The following is a 19,640-nucleotide window of genomic DNA, read 5'->3' as shown; positions in this document are numbered from 1 at the left end:
TCTGTACTTACGAGAGCTGTATCCACTTTTCGCTTGCGTGATTTTAGATGTTTCAGACGCTTCAGGTGAGGGGAGGTTCACCACAGAGTGTTTTTGTTGGGCAGGAATGCTGACGCTTGCAGGTTGCTGTGGTTGTTGTTGTTGTTGCGTTGTGTTGAAATTACAATAATTAGACGAAGAGAAATATGAAGGAGGAGTCACTTCCAACGTGTTTGGTTGTTCAGCCTCGTAAGGCTGCACTGCTTCTTCTTCTGGCAGTTGTGGGACAAATTGCATACTGCTATTTGTATCTACATGTACATCTTGGAATAGATTTTTAAGTGGCGAGGATTGCTTCGCCACCTGTATAGGCGATGATGACGACGATGTGAAGTGCGAAGAATTAGAGGAACCCGCAGATGATATTCGCATGGAATCGTAACGCAATTTGCGTGAGGTGGAATACAATAAGTAAGATGTAGTTGGGCCATGGGCACGGCATTCAGGCGTAGGAGTTGGTGCTGGGCAGGCTGTTTCGGAATCGGGGTTTATAAGCGACGATGTGGGGATTTGTTCGGGGCATGTGGTGAAAGATATTTTGGGGCCGGGCCCGAAGTCTTGCGAGGGTGGTGCCGCGTCGCGCAGCTCCTGCGCCACTCCATGGCGCGAGCACGTGCAGCTCGGCCGCGCCACACGCCGCAGGATCTCGTCGCACCACAGCTCGCACTGCACGAGCACGTTCTTGTAGCACTTGCACACCTGGATCACTTCTGCGGAGACAATCACAAGTAAGTGCTGCAGCATTTGTATGCTTATCTCAAGTGCGCGGGATATGAGGAATATGGTGGATATTAACCCTAACTGTTAGCGATGAATTTTCACCTCTGTTTCTAAGTATGAGCATTATAAATGCCGTCTAGTCATAAGGTTAAAAAGTTCATGTAAAGTATACAAACGACATAAGTGCAATGCTAATATAAAATAATTGTAACAAACAGCAATCATAATGACAAAGATGTAACCTTACTTGGGTGTAGAAGATAAACAGCCAAATATATCGTAGCGTCTTCGATGACCTCTGAAAATGATCCAAAAATTAAAATTAGGCATAAAATATAGAAAAATTCCAAATCATTATTTGATCAAGATAAGTGGAAGGACGGTACGGTTACAAATTTGTAAATCTTGTTTACAGTCAAGTGAGTTAGAAGAGTATCTTACCATCCATAAGAGCCAACATATTGTTGTTTTCATATTCTTTTCTTTTCTCATTCATCAAGTTATGCAGTTTGATTTGTATTTTCCTGACAACGACGGGGTCTGCGGCAGGGACAGCCAGTTGATCAGTAGTTTTCCCACGCAACCTGAAGGTTATTTGTCATATTTTTGAATGGACTGTATTTGAATGGGATTTGAATAGGATGTAACAAACATGGACGCCAGAAACTTTCAACCGTCCATTTGGAATCAAAGGCATCAGATGATATTGATATAGATCACAATAAAAGCACCCTGTCATTAATCAAGACTACTGATAAATAGATAGATACTAACAAGTCAGCACCGTGTTTGTATGATTTGCGAATGGGTCCATGTCTTAAGAGTGCAGCATCTCCCTTTTTCCGAATCTCTTCCTCGAGAACTTTCAACGCATCGGTTTTTTCGGCTAATTTAAAGCTGTGTTAGTAAATGTGCATAGAATAATATAAATCTCTTAATATAAATTAAAGAGACATACCATGAAGCATAACATACGACGTCAACAATGTTGCTACTTCAGCAATGACCTCTGAAATCAAAGCAAGTATTGGATTTCTGATTACAGATTCAAGTCAGGTAAGTAATAGAATTAATGACTTCGTGCCAAACTTACCGTTCATAACCTCCTGGTCATATCTGGCTTCGTTAGGCGGAACACTTGCCATCAAGTCCTGAAGCCTTTTTTGGGTTTCTGCTTGCAACGTTGGATTGGGACGCTTTATTTGGTCCTGAAACGACGTCAACTGTCGGAGGCTAAGAAAACAGAAAAACAACTTTAAAAAATCTGTGGACGCAAATTATTTGCAAGTTTGTGAAACATGAGTCTTATCTAAAAATCTATCTTATCTATTAATCTTCTACTAACTATTCAGAAGATTCTTGATATGTTTTCGGGATGTCTCCTTCAATCAGAACAGACTCTCCGGCTGCTTCCATTTCTTCCAACAAGGCAATATAAGCCTCGATTTTCTCATCTAAAAAATCGAAACGTTTGTTGAGCATTTAATTTTGAACGGAATTCATAATAAGCACTTGAAGTATTTCTCTCACCAGGTTTGGTTACCATACCCGACAAGAAATTTGCAGTTTCTCTGATGTGATCTGCAATAAAGAAGATTATAAAGGGTTTTAGCATCATTTAGGTAACTATAACAGAACCATTTTCAGTTGTATGTAGTTAAGCGGTGCGACTGAGTCTTAGAGGCTTTGCAGTTTAGCTATAATTTTGTGACTGTATTTTTTTTACCTCTCATTTTCGCATTCAACTTTCTTGCCATCGGACGAGTACGAATCACGTCGTCTAATTTTTTATTCAAGTCATTAGCAACTTTATAGCATGGTTCTTCTACGTCCAAAGAGCCCGCTTTCTTCAATCTGCAATTATATTTTATCACATGAATCGCAGCCTTATTTATTACAGTTTTTGAATACATATTACAAAACAATGTACAAAGGCGGACTTAACACCTTAGGCGTGCTCTACAAGTCAACCTTTGGGTGGAGAAATATTTTATCTAAGCGTACTAATGGTAATTGTCTTTCTTTTAAATACAATATTTTGCGTTTCGCACGGATGCATAGTTCGATTTAATATTTAGTTAGATACCGTTGGGAGGCATAGAAATAAGTTTCTGCAGCGCCATCTACTTCTGTGAGTATTTCGTTACCACGTTTCTGCATTTCTGATATGAGGGCATCGCTCACGATGTTGTTGTAACCTGGCACGTAAATCAGAGTTCAGTATTACTCTTTACATTCGTTGTTTATTATTTAAAGATCCGGGTATTGAAACTCACTTGTTGAAACAAAGCATTCTGATAATCTTCGAGCAGCCTCAATGACGACATCTGAGGAAAAAGAAGTTATTCCGGACATGATACATATGAAATTATTGTGTCATTGAGTAAAATTGTCGCTTTAAGTATATTTATTACCTTGCATACAGTCATACAATTCTGGTGGCGTGACTTCGCTGACTAAACCATTAAGTTTCTTTTCAAACTTCTTGTGAAGGCGTGCAGTGTCACCGGATTCTTTTACTGCTTTATCAACCTTCATAGGCATTGGCGATCTCAACCTACGTGGAAAAGAGGAATATATTTTTCATCCCACCATCTCGGAAAGAGTAGTTTTACCCTTTGATATCTGAGCGCAAAAGCCGTTTTTATCCTCTAGAGCGGCAAAGTGATTTGGATTTAGAACATCGTGTGCAATACTCTATTTGTGACAATCTTGATAAGACTAATTGATAAGACTAACTAAACTTGATAAGAATAATTATTCAATTAATTAAGTAATTTTTATTATTGTTTTTACATAGATTTTTAATCTCATTTCATTTTTAAACTGAGTTTTCAAATAAATGAACTTTAATAGGTACTTCTTTTTAATTTGATACTCATATGTGCGCGCCGTTTTCTTTTTTTGAGTTTAGAAATTTCCTCGATGAGGTGGGATGAAAAGTTACGTGTTGCACTCGAGTGCAAAGATTTTTCATTGGTGGTTGGTGTTCAAAACTATTAATTTTACTAACATAATGAACTTTAAATGGGTGGTGGTTTACCTGGTGTTGTCAACACCGACACATGAAGAGCCTGTGTTGAAGACATGTGATAAAAAAAATTGAAGATGTGTTCCTACCAGTCTGAAGCCTGTCCATGTGTCATGGTGGCTTGTGGCTGTGCATAGAATACTTCAGTGCCATGTGCTCGCAGATGACAGTGCAGAATGTCTAGTGCAGTTTCATGTTCCCGATCGTAATCTGAATGCACAGAACTTAGTTTAGTTATAAAAACGACTTTCGACAATGTAGGCAACAAAGTTTTATGTAAGTAATTATGAAATTTAGGCAAAATCATAACAAGGTTAAAAGAAGAAATATTCTAATGCACTTACCAGCACCTAGTGCTCCACCGCGATATTTTCCTAAAATGATAAGGGTCATATTATTTTCAGAACAGGACTAAAGCATGAAATTGAAATATTTTAATGATTGGAGACTATAAGAGTTGTACCTGGGCCAGCGGCTTCCTGTTCTCGTTTATACTTTTCCACTTGCTGTCTGAAATACTCCTTCTCCCCTAGCCTCAATTTCTCTGCTTCTTCGTATTTTCGGAATGCTTCTGCTTCTTCTAATCTGCGGCGGCGTTGTTCCTCAGTTTCACCACCTGGATACGCAGGAGGCTGCTTTTGGCCGTAACTAGCTACTCCTCCTACTTTGACCTTTTTACCATCAGGCCCAATAATAGGGGCACCCGCGGTTTGAGCACGAGTGCCACCACCAGGTTGTTGTTGTCCATCAATGACAGCTTCTTGAAGGGCCCCACCGGGTCCAAACTCGGCGCCAGTAGGACCTTGACCAACGGAAACTGAACCATCCGGGCCGTAAACTGTTCCATCGGGGAGGTATACTGTTCCATCAGTGGCGTACACTGCTCCATCTGGGGCGTACACTGTTCCATCTGGGCCGTATGCTGTCCCGTCTGGGCCATATACTACTCTTGCTGGCTTAGTGCCAGGACCACTCGGGACTAGACCAGTCACACCAGGGGCAGATGGTACACCACGAGCGCCGTGTGCACCAGGTGCATGTCCTGAACCAGCTTTACTCGAACTTGGAATATATCCAGCAAGGCTTTGATCAACTTCTCTAGGACCTTGATCACCTCCACCAGGCCCTACAACTACTCCACCAGGCCCTAGAACTACTCCACCTGGGCCTTGAGCAACTCCTCCAGGCCCTTGAACAACTCCACCAGGGCCCAGAGCTACTCCACCAGGCCCTTGAACTACTCCACCAGGGCCTTGAACTTCTCCACCAGGGCCTTGAACTACTCCACCAGGCCCTTGAACTACTCCACCAGGGCCTTGAACTACTCCACCAGGGCCTTGAACTACTCCACCGGGCCCTTGTATTACGCCGCCAGGCCCTTGTTTTACGCCACCAGGCCCTTGTTTTACGCCACCAGGCCCTTGAACTACTCCACCAGGGCCTTGAACTACTCCACCGGGCCCTTGTATTACGCCGCCAGGCCCTTGTTTTACGCCACCAGGCCCTTGAACTACTCCACCAGGGCTTTGAACTACTCCACCGGGCCCTTGAACTACTCCACCAGGCCCTTGAACTACTCCACCAGGGCCTTGAACCACTCCTCCAGGGCCTTGAACCACTCCTCCAGGGCCTTGAACCACTCCTCCAGGGCCTTGAACCACTCCACCAGGGCCTTGAACTACTCCTCCAGGGCCTTGAACCATTCCTGCAGGGCCTTGAACCACTCCACCAGGGCCTTGAACTACTCCACCAGGGCCTTGAACCACTCCTCCAGGGCCTTGAACCACTCCACCAGGGCCTTGAACTACTCCTCCAGGCCCTTTGACTAAACCTCCTTCGGTTCCTTGAGCTACTCCTCCGGGTCCTTGAACTACTCCTCCAGGCCCTTTGACCAAACCTCCTTCAGGTCCTTGAGCTACTCCTCCGGGTCCTTGAACCACTCCTCCAGGCCCTTTGACCAAACCTCCTTCAGGTCCTTGAGCTACTCCTCCGGGTCCTTGAACCACTCCTCCAGGCCCTTTGACCAAACCTCCTTCAGGTCCTTGAGCTACTCCTCCAGGCCCTTTGACCAAACCTCCTTCATCTTTAATGACGCCTCCAGGCCCTTTGACCAAACCTCCTTCACCTTTAACGACCCCTCCAGGGCCTTGCACATCTTCTCCGTGGCGCTGCACAACGGCTCCCGATTTATCTTTTTCTGAAGCTTTCCCAGCCGTATCTTTGCTGAGCACTGCACCACCGGGACCTTTTTGCACCGTACCGTCAGGGGCATAGATGGTGCCGTCGGGCCCAACAGTAGTACCTCCAGGACCAGCACTTCTAGGGCCCGCACCCATAGCTGCTACTGCTGCTACATCAGAACGGCCACCACCTGCTGCTGCATCAGAACGGCCACCACCTGCTGCTGCATCAGTACGGCCAGCAGCCCCTGCTTCACTAACGTCTCCAGTCCCTTTCTGCTTGGTCCGATCATCTTCCGCGGCTCCGGCGGTTTTTGGTTTTCGCTTTTTCCTTTTTTTACCAGTTCCATCTTCTTCTTCTTCTTCATCTTCTTCAGTAGCACCTGCTTTAGCCGCTTTATCGCCAGCAGGGCCAGCTGCCACCGCAGCTACTCTACGTTCTTCTCTACAATAGAAAATTACTTAAAATTATTTTTTATGTTCTTATAGAATATTACTGTTCTGTCTATGTCATCTATCTAAAGGTCTGTCGTTGCTTTACAATATACCTACCTGACAGTTCTCATTTCTTCGAGCGACGCATTCTTTTTGGCTTAGTAAAAAGTAAATAGGAAAAAACTTAGCTGATTGTTACTTATTTGGTAATTTGCAAAGATACAATATTTTGAAGGGGGCATGACTCTTTTTTTTGGGAGGTCCTTGGAATTCAATGCTTCATTAACCATGCGCAGGTTTTAATTGACCATCAAAATTCGTCACCATTTTGATCGTTTATTTTATAGGTACAAGTAGTAGTTGGTGTGGCTGGGAGAAATGAGAAATGATCAGAATTGCTAGAAGCAGCACCTCATAAAACCCTTAATTCTTCTGCTTGAGCTGTCTTAGGCTGTCTGAGGTTTAGGGTTTGCGTATTTAACGTGAGTTATTATGTTGTACAGACTGTAAAAATTAGGTTATTTGTAGTAATATCTTACGCAGCGGCTTTGGCATCGGCATTAAACCCAGCAGCATCCAATGCTGCCAATTGCTGATTGTCTAATCCACCTTGGGAAAGAATAAAAATCATAATATTTTAGTGAACTTTTTGAACATTTTAGCGAATGTTACAAGTGAACTTACTTTCCTTTGTAGCCTGCGTAGCAATATATTTTGCTGCGATTTCACTAGTTTCTGAAATATTTCAAAAACGTTATTCAGACCATGGAGGACGGGAATTGAAAATAAAATAGAACGAAGCAAACCTTCCATATGTTTCTTAGCCAAGGGTTTATCAGCCGGTATATCTTTTGGAAGAACGGACAGTTGATGTTCAACCTTCTCCAAAATAACAGGTGACGGATTCTCGCTCTTCAAATTCGGTGCCTCGGTCAGCCTGACAAAAGAGATATATTTAAAGTAGAACATTAACAAGAAGTGGTAACTCTGTTTCTATTGCATTCTCAATATAAGATATCCGAATAAGATTTTTGTTTTGATTTGAAGAATATTTCAGCAATAGGTGTAAGTCAGGCAATTTAAATTATTTTTTTTTAGGTACTAACATGTCCGCTATTTGTTCATGAGTTTTATTAAAATCGCCAACTTCTATAAATTCTTTATTCTTTTCTTTTTTCAAACTATCTTGGATAACTTTCATGGCCTCACCTATAAAGAACATGTACGTTTATTAGTTTCGTTTAATTAGATAAGGGTTTTATAAACAACAAAAAATGTTTTACCTCTTCCTTTTACTGCATCTGTTAAGTGAGCCGCACCTTCTTTTGTAGATTCTAAAGAAAAATATCATTAATATTACGTTTTACATTATGTTTTCCAAATTTATGATGTATTCTGCTTTTCTATTAGCATCTATAGGCAACTTTTGTCAGTGGAAGAAAATTTTGTCGCCTTTGAAATTGTTAATTTTACCTTTTAATATAGCCGCCATCTTTTTATCGGGTACAACAGCTTCTAACTTCTTAACCATCTCCTTGTTTTTCTTTTCATCGTGGGCTTTTGTAACACCCACGGGGGCATTTTTAATTCTACAATTAAATCGAAAGATATTATTTCAAGTGCCTATTAAATTAACAGTGAAGGACTGTGCTTCATATTAATATTTTGTGATTGACTTTATTCGTTACTATTTAGGTTATGAAATGAGTACCCTTATAAATTTATTTATTACTGCATTTAACAATGTGTAACTGGTATGATTCAGAACTTACTCTTCTCCGCCCTCTCTGTAGGTCATCTTGTACGCACCATCTTCCCCTATGATCTTATCTCCTTCTCGGGCCATCAAATCTCCTAATACTTGACGCTTTTCAGCGTCAGCTGAAATTATCATTAGTGACCATGAGAATAAAGCAGAGTCCATATACATACAATCTATATTGTGCACCTGCTATATACCAATACTTACTCTCTGGAACTGGCGCCGACAGGAACTTCGCAGTATCTGCGACTATGCCTGAGATAGAAAAAAATATTTGTAATTCAATCTGGTTCATGAAAAATATTCTACTTCTAATATTGTAAGTTATAGGGAAAGCTGGATGGACTTAGGAAATTAGGTAGGTATGTAACAGTTGCATAATTTTTTTACTTATTATTGATAACAGACGTACTTTGCAATAACATGGAGGAGTACCTGGCATTTGTTGTGCAAACTTTGCATTTGGCTTGTCCTTAGTGATGTCAGACAATTTACGTCTAACACTTTCGTAACTGGATTTATCGACTTTTTCGTTAGTTAGAGATGGAGTATTCTCAACCCTAAGAAATTGATAACATTCAAAATGTAATGTTAATTAATTTTTTCAGTTTAAAATAGATAATTGGCAAACCAAACGATTAATTGTACAAACCTTCTCGCACCGTCGGTATAAGTCTGGTCATATCCTTGCAGTTTGCCCAGTTTTTCTTCTCCTTTATCCTTCATAAGATCCACCATGTATTCCATTGCATCCCCTGTAATAATTTATGTAATTAGTACTTGTCTTTTCTCATTCTTCATTACCTGTCTCTGGCAAAAATTTACAGAATTTTATTCTTTACCTTTTTCAACTGCATGGTTTGCCAAATGCATTGCTGCCTTATCCATGGTAGCTAGAAAATAAATTGTGTCGAATCACTGAAATATTTTCAATATTAGCTACAATAACACTGAGATTACTTTTAAAGAAACTTTTATATTGTGAAAGAAACAAATATTACTAGTAACGCATCACTATCCTTGATGGGCTCTTAATACAACATGGGTAAAGTTATTGAGTCGTCATTATTACGTTTTAATTCTTCAGCAACAGTAGGGGCTAGTTGCGTTGGTACGCCTCTTTTCATTTCGGCCACAATCTGGTGGGCCAATTCGACGGCGGGGGAAGGTTCGTGCTTCACCCCTGGCTTCAGAGCTTTTCTTGGCTTTTCCTCTGACATCACTGATGATTGTGATGGCAGCGGTGGTTGCGTACTAACGCTCATCTCTGACCCTACATCGGGGATCGTCGTCTCAATAGGACCCGCGTTCTCCAAACTATCCAAGGGATAAGAAGGGCAAATGTATGAATAATTTCAAAATATTATAATATTTTTATTGAGAGAATGAAGAAATACTTACGTGTCCCCCGCATCAGCGTAGGTCTGTCCGTACGATTTGTATTTATAAAGTGGTTTAGTCCCTAATGACTTTTTGACTGCTGCCAAAAAGTTCATTGGGTATGTATCGCCAGGCTCGCCACCTGATGAAGTGTCCAGTATATTGTTACGATCACAGTTATGCTATATTGTTTTTATCGAATACTACTTTTATTAATGTCTTACTTCTCATGGCCACCGCTTGAGATAGATGTTTGGACGCATCATTAATCAAAACTGAAAGAAAAATGATTATTAAAACTAAATATTATCAAGTAATTTTGTAAAGTAGGTCTCAGGCAGCTGTTTCTTTTACTTATTTAGTGAAAGTGACAAGGACATTGATTTAACTTGGCCCCACGTTGGTCGCCAGAAATTGAATCCTTCTAAAATATTAGAAGACATCGAACTTCGATAAAAATCAAATGGTATTAGGGTTTGCAAGACCAAACTATTATTAACATGCAGGTATGCATGTTATTGGACGGTCATAAGATTCTACCTTTCATTGGAATCTGTAAGTCTGGAGGTGTCACATCTTTCATGTCTTTCGTAAGTTTCGCGTTTCCTTCATCAGCAATGTCTTGTACCGGCAGAAACGGGACTATTGTAGGAGCATTTCGAATCCTAAAAAAACATATTTTAATTTAATTTTATGAAAATCTGGTTCTTACGTAAAAAATACCACATTATTTGAAGACCTACTCTTCCGCTGCGGTATCATAATCCATTGTATAGTCCTTTCGACTTGCGAAAACATTCTTTGGATTTGTTTTCATCATTCCCAACAAGGCGTTCATCGCAGGACCTAAAAAACAAGATTATGAAAAAAAGAACGGTATATGATTGCAGTATTCATTCGCGTCACAGTATCCTATTGAAATAAATAAGAGAAAGATTATTCAAGTCATCTATACATATAATAAATCTGTAAAAAAACTGTGTCTGTACATTGAATATATTAAAAAAATAATAATTGGGTGGGGTTTAGAAACAGTAATGGAGCACAAATCCAAAAAAAAAATTCTGTCTGTTTGTCTGTATGTCTGTATGTCTGTATGTCTGTATGTCTGTTTGTTTGTACACGCTAATCTTCCGAACTACTGAACGGATTTCAATGATTTTTTCTTTGTTGTATCAGTATTAAGCCTGGTCAACATATAGGCTATAATTTATCTTCGAAACTTGAAGACCTGATGCAGAACTCCAACAGACCAACAAAACTATAAGAGATACAAAAATGGTGCCGTGGCAAAAATTGTTTCATGTGATGAGCATTTTCAGCTGAGATAATTAATTTTAAGATCTGAAACACCTGATGTGGAACCCCAAGAGCCCAGCTTCTCTGTACCATATATAGGTATGACGTTTTAGCAAAATTGTTCAATTTGATTAGCACTTTCTATTGACTTATACGAATTGAAGATCTAAAACACCTGATGTGGAACTCCAGGGGCCCAGCTAGACTATAGCATATAGAGGTATGACGTTTTAACAAAAGTTGTTCAATCTGATAAGCACTCTCTATTGACGTATAAACATCGAAGATCTGGAACACCTGATGTGGAACTTCAAGAGCAATACTACCTACATTTGAAATGTATAGGTACCTACATGTAAAAATTACAGGTGGAGACTCGCCACCTCACTTACTGGCCCCCCGGGAACCAGTCACTGATTAGCAACAAGAGGGCAACAGGGACATGAGCGGCTGAAGGGTGAGGATACCTCGGCGGACTTTAAACGCAGATTACGCGCTCCCTGTGCTTACCATGAGGCACCTACCCTCCGAGCAGGGCTACTAATCCTGCTCTAGCGACTCCACTCTGGACGGCCAAGCCAAGCCAGAGGCGTGAGACCTACCCCCGTCATGGTTCACTCCGACCGGCTGGAGATGGGGGACAGTATACACTCCCTGAAGAACTCAGTATATATAGCCCCGCGGGGTCGCTACTCCCCGTCATCAGCCTCAGATGTCCTGCGGTGCCTATATCTCATTATTATTGTCGTTATTATCTCAAGAGCCTTTGTCTCAATTATGTTAGGGTCGACTTCCAGTCACGATGCAACTGAGTACCAGTGTTTTACAATGAGCGACTGCCTATCTGACCTCCACAACCCGGTTACCCGCTCAACCCAACACCCCTTGGTAAGACTTACTGGCTTCTGACTACCCATAACGACTGCCAAGAATGTTCAATGACAGCCGGGACCTACTGTTTAACATCCCCTCCAAATAACGGTCATTGGTATCCAAAATATACGTAGAAAGTACATACGAACTTAGAAAAGTTGCATTGGCAGGCACTTGCCAGACCGGGAATCAAAGACGCACGCTCATACTTGAGAGATTGGTTCTCTACCCACTAAACCACCACGACTTCCACTAAGTCACCACGACTTTGTCATCTAATTAATGTTTTTTTACGTAATAATACGTGTAATATTTTTGCCACACACAACTTAAATGCGGACTAATTAGAATCACTACTTTTATCCCTATGGTCACGTCTATTGCGGTTCAGTTCTCAGCGTTTTGTTTAGTCTGCTGTGCTTTTGCCGTTAAAGTACAAAAATTAAATATATGGAACGTTTCTAATGGTTATGCGTATTCCGTTGTTTCCAAGTCAACGGGCCCTTAAAATTCAATATCAGACTATTCAGATCTTTGATTTTGCTGACCCCGTAGTCGCTGGCATAAGGGACAGGATCCGCGTACGAAGTCGCGGGCAGAAGCTAGTTTTTAATATTGGAAAAAAGTATCTGTAAGTTACTAACTATCTCAACAAGCTAGGTAAGAATTCCAAAGAACAAACCTCTGTCGCGGGCAAATGCAGACAAGTAATTACCGGACTGGTCAATTATGTCTGAAATAATATAGTTTGGTTAACACTGGTAAAACTGGCAAACAGGGGCCCGATTCTCTTAATGTTACCTAAGCGACATACGATTCACATTCGACTGAGATCCAATCACGACTCAATTACGATTGAAGCGTATGCGGCATTCCACTTTTTTTTTCTTTGAAATAAACGTTTTTATCCATTTCTGTAATTCAGTAATGAATCATTTTGTCTGCAAATGAATATGATTGTAGAGCAAACTACTGTATTATAGACCAAAATCACCAAAATGGCAGACCAATCGCAAACCAATCTAATGTCGTTGGAGTAAGATTGGTTGGAAGATTAGTAGCAGAGTGCCCGATATGGTTAAAACTGCTATTGCGATTCAATTTTGACATTATTGACTTAGGAGAAGCATTCAGTGAAAATTTCATGGTTCAGGGAGCTTTACTGTGTTACCGACCTTTCATCTCATTTGTGTGATGTTTTGGCGTAGCGGCATCTACAGACTTATGGAGTGCAGTTTTAAACATATTTGCAGTCGCAGGATCGGGTCGTGCGTTCGAAAACCCTGGGGCTGACTTTAACCTGAAATCGGACTTAAGTTTTCGACCTTCTTCCTTATACATGGCAAGATTTAAATTTAAATAGGCACAATATAAATACTTTGGCTAGGACACAGAAAAGTACATACGCGTGAGCAGCTACGCTTTTAGTAGGAAGCGCGGGGTCTTCACTGAACTTTTCTCCTCCTGCCTTATTCAGTTCCTTGACCAGTAAATCAAACACTGGGCCTCGTTCAGCTATGAAATCATTATTTAATAATGTACTACTTTTATACGATAATATTTTATTATACACTCATGATTTAGTATTCATTTTCTACGATATTTGGAATCGTTACTTACCACTTTCCACAGCTTTTTGAGATAAATATTTCGAGCAAACATTCAGCGTGTCTACAAATAAAATTAAGCATATTAGATTATCTTCTTATTGATCGTTGTATATTACCTCTATATTAATAATATAAACGTTCTATTTTATACCCGCCATCTCTTTTTGCATTTCTGCCGGAGTCAAATTTTTGACTGCTTTTGACATTGCCGAATATAATTCCTGTGATAGGTTTGGATCGTCATATTCTGAATCAAGAGATTCAGATTTTTCAAGCCTGAAAACCAATTGGACTACAGTTTTTGTTTTATTTAGCATTCATTTACTACTGACATACTTCTGACAAATGTTTTTTTCTTTAAGCTTCGTGATACCTATTGATGATTATTATACTAACTCGTCGGCTGCCTGGGCGTATGTCCGTTGAACTTTACCCCTTTTATACAATTTTTCATTCTTCTTATTTTTCATTGCACTGACTAAAAGTTTAAATGCCTTGCCCTTCTTTTCTGAAAAGTGAATCTTTATTACAGTATCTTTGTCTATGGTGATAGATACCTAAACCAAGCCAATAAGCTACCATTGAATGAATATACGAAAGTGTACGGTACAAAAACCTTTGTATCTTAAGTGTTTAATAAATAATTTTATAAAACTGATTTCATACTATTATTTTCTGCATTCTGTGCCAAATACTTCGAGCATATATCCACCATGACTGAAAAGGAGTAAATAAATAGAATATCAGACTCATTCGGATATTTCAGAACCGAGCTACCATTTAAAAGGAAAGTCTCTATTGTATACCATTCATGACTTTGTCGAGATGTTCCGGAATGATCTCCTTCGTTGCGGCTGTTAGTTTCTGTTTAATTTTATCCGATACCCTTACGTTATAATTTGTAGCTTTGAAATCCTTCGCTTTTCTCAACCTTTAAAAATTATTATGGCTTGAAAATTCACGATACCTATCCACACGATTCATATTTGTCTAGCAGGTAGTCTATGTGCTATAGGTAGGTACTAACACACTAATATGTATAATACGGGAAAATGTTTTTATTTGAAGTTCCCCCTGGTGACACCCCGAGGAAACAGCTAGCTAGCACTACCTTATGAATACATTTAAAAGATACTACATTATTTGATTATCAGACAGTGAAGGATACAGGAACAGGAAACAATATGGTCGTTACCACGTACCTATATCGATTACTTATAAGAATTATCTTACGTGTCAGCTCCCTCGCCAAATGTTTGTTGGAACTTTCCGTGCGAAATCAATTTTTCGCCGCCTTTTGAATCCATTGTGTCCGTTAATATTTCGAAAGCTTCCTTCATGTTGCCTGATTAAAAATATTTTTTATAAATAGAAATTTCATGACAATATAGATGACAAAAGATTTGAATACTCAGAATATTGTAGGGCCTGCAATTTTACAACTTGTTCTGTCTTACCAACTCACCATGAAACTTTGTATAAGCCGGTGGAGCTGAAAACAAAAATACTTATGTAGAAAATTCAGAACATCAACGAGTTCCTATAGAAATGGACATTGTAGTCATTGAAGGCTAACTTTTAGTTCAATTACCTGAAAGCAATTGTCCCGGCGCACCCTGAAACATGTTTTAGAATTATGAAGCATTTATATTTCTTTATATTATATTATTTCACGATATAAATCTTCATTGCCCATCTGACACAAATGAACACCACGGATTTTAGTCATTCAAAATGAAAAAGCAAACAGTTGTAGAATACAATCAGATGAAAAATGAAGATTCAAGTAAAAACAATTTTGAAAAATTACCTCGATCCGCCGTGTTCACTTGTAGAAGATAGAAAGGGGAAATGTAAAAACAATTTAATAGTATATTTTGCTTTATTTTTTACATTTTAAAATTACTTATAAGATATTCGATATTGCTGTTTTCAGCTTTTCGTTTGGTAATAATTTATTCCGATTGATATGAGGGGTAATTTCAAGTAGGTGCAGTTGGTTGAGGTCTATATACATAAGCTTTCTCAAGGACTGTTTCTACATCGTCACCGTGACTGAGTATGTGTGAATGACTTTTAGGATCCGTTATTTCCTTCTTGAACTTAAAGTCAGGCTTCATTATTTGCTATTAAATGAATTAAGATTTATTTATTTATATAAAATGTAGGTGCATTTAAAAAGTTATTCGAATTTTGTAGGATACTTACACCATCGTCATCAGTATACCTTCCATCGCCGTCACCTCCGTCGCCTCCGTCACCCTTGTGGCGCCCGTATATATCTAGAAACAAAAACGTAACTACTGAGAATTTGAATCAAGCAAAGAAATGCGAAGTAAATGTATGTACCTACCATAGAATTTTTATAGGAGAACATAAGATACATAGATAAGATTTAGAGTTGCAGCAATTCCGCAAACTTCTACTTACTACTCTTTCTTAACTTCAGGGCTTGAAGCTTTCTCCGCTTCAGGTTTTGGTGGTTCAGTGCCTGAAGGTTTTGGCGATGGTGCGGGAGTAGCTTCAGTCTGAGGCGTTTGAGCTCCTGTGGCCGGTGTCGCTGCCTCGCCCGGCGTGGCTTCAGATTGTGGCGTGGTTGGCTCTGTGGCTGTCGAGGTCGGCGTCACGCCTTCAGTAGTCGCCCCAATATCAGGCACGATGGTTGCAGATTCACCCGGAGTCACGTCCAGTGGCGACCGGTCCTTATCGTGCGGCTCACCTTCCGGCCTCACCTCATCCTCGTAAAACCTTTCCACTTCTTCTCGCAAAATGAGAAACGTACCTTTAGCTGTGTTGTTAAGCTCTTGACATCCGAGAAAATTGGGTATGGCAATTTATAAAGACCTGATTTGAATTTGTAAACAATTGTTCAAAGATTTAGTTTTGTTAGGACAACCAGTTTTCTCGGAACAAAATGTATCAACAAGTTCAAAATAGGAAACAAGTCAATGAACGATTGTCACAATTTCAAATGGCACGGCTTACCTTAAGCTGTTGATATATATCTTTACAAGAATGTACCGCCGACTCCATAGAAAGTGTTGACAATTATTCCTGACTACGTAACCTGGCCACCAGGGTGTCTACTATAACATGGAAGTACTTACCGTCGTCTTCATCGAAGTCCATCATGAGCATTCTGTCATCTGATTCAGATAGAATTTCGTCAATCCAAACTGCAACCTGAACAAACGAAATTTAGTTTAGAAGAGACGATGCTACGAGAGATACCATGATGTCGATATGTACTTTTTTTCTGTAATATACGTTAGATACCTTATCAGCCATCTCCATCATAAACTTCGCTTTGGGGTGATTTGATCTTCGCGAAGGCGTTCTCATGTGCATGTAACCGCAAATCTCGTCCAAAATAATATTAGACAGTCTTAACATTCTGTAAAAAGAATAATATAGCTACATAATATGTATCAGATGTAACAAAAAATATATGAAGCAAGGTACTTGTCATAGTGCACTTCATATTTCCAAATACCGCTAGGCTGGCTAGGCAATGGCTAGACATTGATGCGACCGAGGAATAAAAGTGTTTCATTAGATCTATCAAACTTACTCCATCACCGTCTTTGTAGGACGTCGTTGTAAGATGTGGCCAATTGAGACGAAGTATAATTCTAGCTAAGAAAGTATTACCCTACTGTCAAGATTGGATGTTTTATATTCTTTACTTCCAAATAAAAAAAACAGGCATTTGAAAAGCTGAAGACCTAAGCCGAGCTAGAGGCATATGTAGGTATGTCTAGCACTGGACCCACATGGATTGCTGATAAACTTACTTATAAGTATGTATTATTACCTGAAGTATGTAGGTAGGTACTGTAACTTACCCATCAGCCAGGGAATATCGTCCAGGCCTTGACAGCCGCTGCTGAATGCCCCTAGCGAAAGCCACGGTGGCATTACGTGCCCAAAGAAATCTTTTCTCACCGACCATAGCCAGCATGTCCTTCTTAATTTCGTTAATTTGTTCCGTTCTAAAAATAATATTCTCAAATTTAGGAGTCTATGTGCCCAGTCCTCGGGGTCAAATGCAATTTTAACTTACGCGGCAGCTTTCTTCTTAGTTTTTTTCAAGTTGATAAAATATTCATAGGCTTGATCTGGCTTGAAGGGTTCATCGGCATCCAACATAGCTCTTAAACGTGCAATCTGGCAACGAAACATATATTTTTTCGTTCTGATGCACCGAATTAAGCTAAACTAAATACCTAAGTACAGTGTCGAAACTAGAATGGTAGCTTTGGCGTTCAAGAGGATCAAGGTGGAGGCTAGTTCAGGGATCTAACATCAAAGTCAATAGCAGTGATTTATGAAGTTCTTAGGAATACAACACCTATGCACACCACTGTGGATTAGAGCTACCTACACCGCCTATCCTCACTCAATATCTTTCGAACTTTACTTGAATATTACCGTTTCTGGAGGAAGAGTATACGCGTGTTCACGCCACATGTATATAATATTGCGCCGGAGTGGTTTCGACATGCGCTCTAGTCGATCCGTGAGGATTGCGCCGTGTTTGCGCAGACAGCGAGCGTGCGCCCGCATAGCTCGCTGCGACATCTTCACATCTGTCGCTTTTGGACCCCTGGATAAATTTTATACTATTAACTAAATAATTAGTATCAAATACATACATAGAACAACTAACATTGCCTGCAAAATACAAAATCTTATTGCGTGTCGTCTTAATTGCGTCCATGTCCTAACAGTCAATCGTTGGACAATTATTGATTTGATGAAACTCCCATTGCGGCAGTTTCACACTAGGTTCCACTCGGTTACAGAGTGGTAAGCAATGCATGGTTAGATGCGTTTCAAAGAGCGGAGTACATGGGAATACTAATTGAGATTGCAAACAAAGTAGGGTAGTACGAAACCGCTCTTAGGAGCAAAGATACTAAGAACCTATAAGGTCTTCACTACCTGGGTCTAGCTGGCTTAGGAGGTGGTCGTAAAGGTTTTCTCGGTATAGATTTATGCTGCAGCCGCAGATCATGTCCAGCTATGATGGTATCTGCCACGGATGGTGGGGCTGGTTCCGTCGCGTATGGTGGATATGGCGGGAACGATGCGATTTTCGGAGCAGGCGTTGCTGTTTACGAAAATAATCTTTTTTAAGAACCTCGCGATATAGTTCTTAGCAGGTGTAGTAGATATACTTATTAGGCTAGGGTTTGGGTTTTTAAGCCTGATTACGCAACATAGATATCTCTTAAAGTACCTACCTAATAGTCTATTGACCTAAAAGCAAAAGGTCGAAAGATATTTGCGAAAAACTGATTCTCACGACAACTTTTGATAGTTTCATTAAGATGCTTTAATTAAGGTGTCAACATAAATTCAGCTGACTTAGAATAATTTCGCAGTTTGAATGTAGATTCAGCAAATTATGAAATCCCAAAACCATGTAGGTCTGTTTTCAAGATATATATTACTTATTGTAAGGCGGCCAACCGTCCCGCATTCTGCGGGACCGTCCCGCAATGCTTGACGAAATCCCGCTTTGAAATTAATAGTAAAATAGTCCCGCAAAACGTTGTATGCGTCCCGTATGTCCCGCATCCCTATTTTTCTACCACACTTCTACACAACACCCACCTGCGCGCACGCTCAACAGTGCAGCAACACAGATTACCTATAATATAATCTCGTTCTCTTTATTTCTACTGAACTCGTGAGGCCTAATGATTTTGAAAATAAGACATTAGTGCACGCTGTGACACGATATTGATAGGTTAAATTATAGCTTTTTGTTTACGGTTTTTATTTTATCAGTTCCGTCCGATCATTTTTCAATGCCCCTTTTCACGAAAGGTTAGGTCCCGCATTCAGTTTTCGGAAAGTTGGCCGCCTTAACTTATTGTGTAATGTGAATGAATACTAGTAGGTATAGCTGAATAGCAATAACTACCAATACATTTCATACAATGACAAGATTGTGAAAACAACAATTTTCAAACTAGATACTTAATTTAAAAAGAGCGTTAAATATTGTGTAAGTGGTACCTAATCAAATATGCTCACATTCTACACAACCACCACAAATTATAATCATGATAACAGTTCGTACCTTCTCCAACATCTTCTACATCGGAGACGGGCATCTCACTCGGAGCCAATTCTGACGGTGTAGCAGACATTTTGTAGGTGTTATAATAACTGTAACTTGTCCTAGAAACAGTCCTTTTATTCTTTGGAGATATTATTAAAATTGAGGGTTTATTATCAGTATCTGTCGATTTGCTTGCATTTTAAAGAATGACATTTATTTCAAAAATGACTGATGTGAC

The 19,640-nt window shown here is 39.9% G+C and overlaps 1 protein-coding gene across 4 annotated transcripts in view; it reads right to left on the bottom strand.

Annotated features, from left to right (window-relative positions):
- LOC110383819 (uncharacterized) overlaps positions 1-19,640 on the bottom strand; it is a 22,930-nt gene extending 3,290 nt beyond the window's left edge. For 2 of the 4 annotated variants that reach the window (XM_064043518.1, XM_064043519.1), the window contains exons 1-50: positions 19,421-19,640; positions 18,274-18,442; positions 17,761-17,935; positions 17,393-17,496; positions 17,175-17,321; positions 16,606-16,723; positions 16,437-16,512; positions 15,538-15,611; positions 14,921-14,945; positions 14,795-14,821; positions 14,563-14,674; positions 14,136-14,260; positions 13,996-14,046; positions 13,726-13,837; positions 13,481-13,605; positions 13,340-13,390; positions 13,126-13,234; positions 12,895-13,019; positions 12,402-12,452; positions 10,291-10,393; positions 10,088-10,212; positions 9,772-9,822; positions 9,569-9,689; positions 9,240-9,484; positions 9,010-9,060; positions 8,820-8,922; positions 8,603-8,727; positions 8,375-8,422; positions 8,178-8,286; positions 7,879-7,994; positions 7,689-7,739; positions 7,512-7,614; positions 7,212-7,342; positions 7,090-7,140; positions 6,945-7,014; positions 4,254-6,415; positions 4,135-4,164; positions 3,880-4,000; positions 3,174-3,316; positions 3,036-3,086; positions 2,846-2,957; positions 2,486-2,613; positions 2,290-2,340; positions 2,105-2,213; positions 1,853-1,992; positions 1,718-1,768; positions 1,534-1,645; positions 1,201-1,343; positions 1,007-1,057; positions 12-749 (exon numbers count right to left, since the gene is read on the bottom strand). In XM_064043518.1, the coding sequence (XP_063899588.1) occupies positions 12-749; positions 1,007-1,057; positions 1,201-1,343; positions 1,534-1,645; positions 1,718-1,768; positions 1,853-1,992; positions 2,105-2,213; positions 2,290-2,340; positions 2,486-2,613; positions 2,846-2,957; positions 3,036-3,086; positions 3,174-3,316; positions 3,880-4,000; positions 4,135-4,164; positions 4,254-6,415; positions 6,945-7,014; positions 7,090-7,140; positions 7,212-7,342; positions 7,512-7,614; positions 7,689-7,739; positions 7,879-7,994; positions 8,178-8,286; positions 8,375-8,422; positions 8,603-8,727; positions 8,820-8,922; positions 9,010-9,060; positions 9,240-9,484; positions 9,569-9,689; positions 9,772-9,822; positions 10,088-10,212; positions 10,291-10,393; positions 12,402-12,452; positions 12,895-13,019; positions 13,126-13,234; positions 13,340-13,390; positions 13,481-13,605; positions 13,726-13,837; positions 13,996-14,046; positions 14,136-14,260; positions 14,563-14,674; positions 14,795-14,821; positions 14,921-14,945; positions 15,538-15,611; positions 16,437-16,512; positions 16,606-16,723; positions 17,175-17,321; positions 17,393-17,496; positions 17,761-17,935; positions 18,274-18,442; positions 19,421-19,490 (7,591 nt within the window). In that variant the 5' untranslated portion in view covers positions 19,491-19,640. The remainder of the gene's footprint in view (positions 1-11; positions 750-1,006; positions 1,058-1,200; positions 1,344-1,533; positions 1,646-1,717; positions 1,769-1,852; positions 1,993-2,104; positions 2,214-2,289; positions 2,341-2,485; positions 2,614-2,845; positions 2,958-3,035; positions 3,087-3,173; positions 3,317-3,879; positions 4,001-4,134; positions 4,165-4,253; positions 6,416-6,944; positions 7,015-7,089; positions 7,141-7,211; positions 7,343-7,511; positions 7,615-7,688; positions 7,740-7,878; positions 7,995-8,177; positions 8,287-8,374; positions 8,423-8,602; positions 8,728-8,819; positions 8,923-9,009; positions 9,061-9,239; positions 9,485-9,568; positions 9,690-9,771; positions 9,823-10,087; positions 10,213-10,290; positions 10,394-12,401; positions 12,453-12,894; positions 13,020-13,125; positions 13,235-13,339; positions 13,391-13,480; positions 13,606-13,725; positions 13,838-13,995; positions 14,047-14,135; positions 14,261-14,562; positions 14,675-14,794; positions 14,822-14,920; positions 14,946-15,537; positions 15,612-16,436; positions 16,513-16,605; positions 16,724-17,174; positions 17,322-17,392; positions 17,497-17,760; positions 17,936-18,273; positions 18,443-19,420) is intronic. The other 2 variants (XM_064043520.1, XM_064043521.1) reach the window with 2 other exon arrangements.

Source organism: Helicoverpa armigera, chromosome 3, assembly GCF_030705265.1.
Source record: "Helicoverpa armigera isolate CAAS_96S chromosome 3, ASM3070526v1, whole genome shotgun sequence".
Lineage (NCBI taxonomy): Eukaryota > Metazoa > Arthropoda > Insecta > Lepidoptera > Noctuidae > Helicoverpa > Helicoverpa armigera.
The sequence above is the reverse complement of the archived record's forward strand: the minus strand, read 5'-3'. Positions and strand labels throughout refer to the sequence as shown.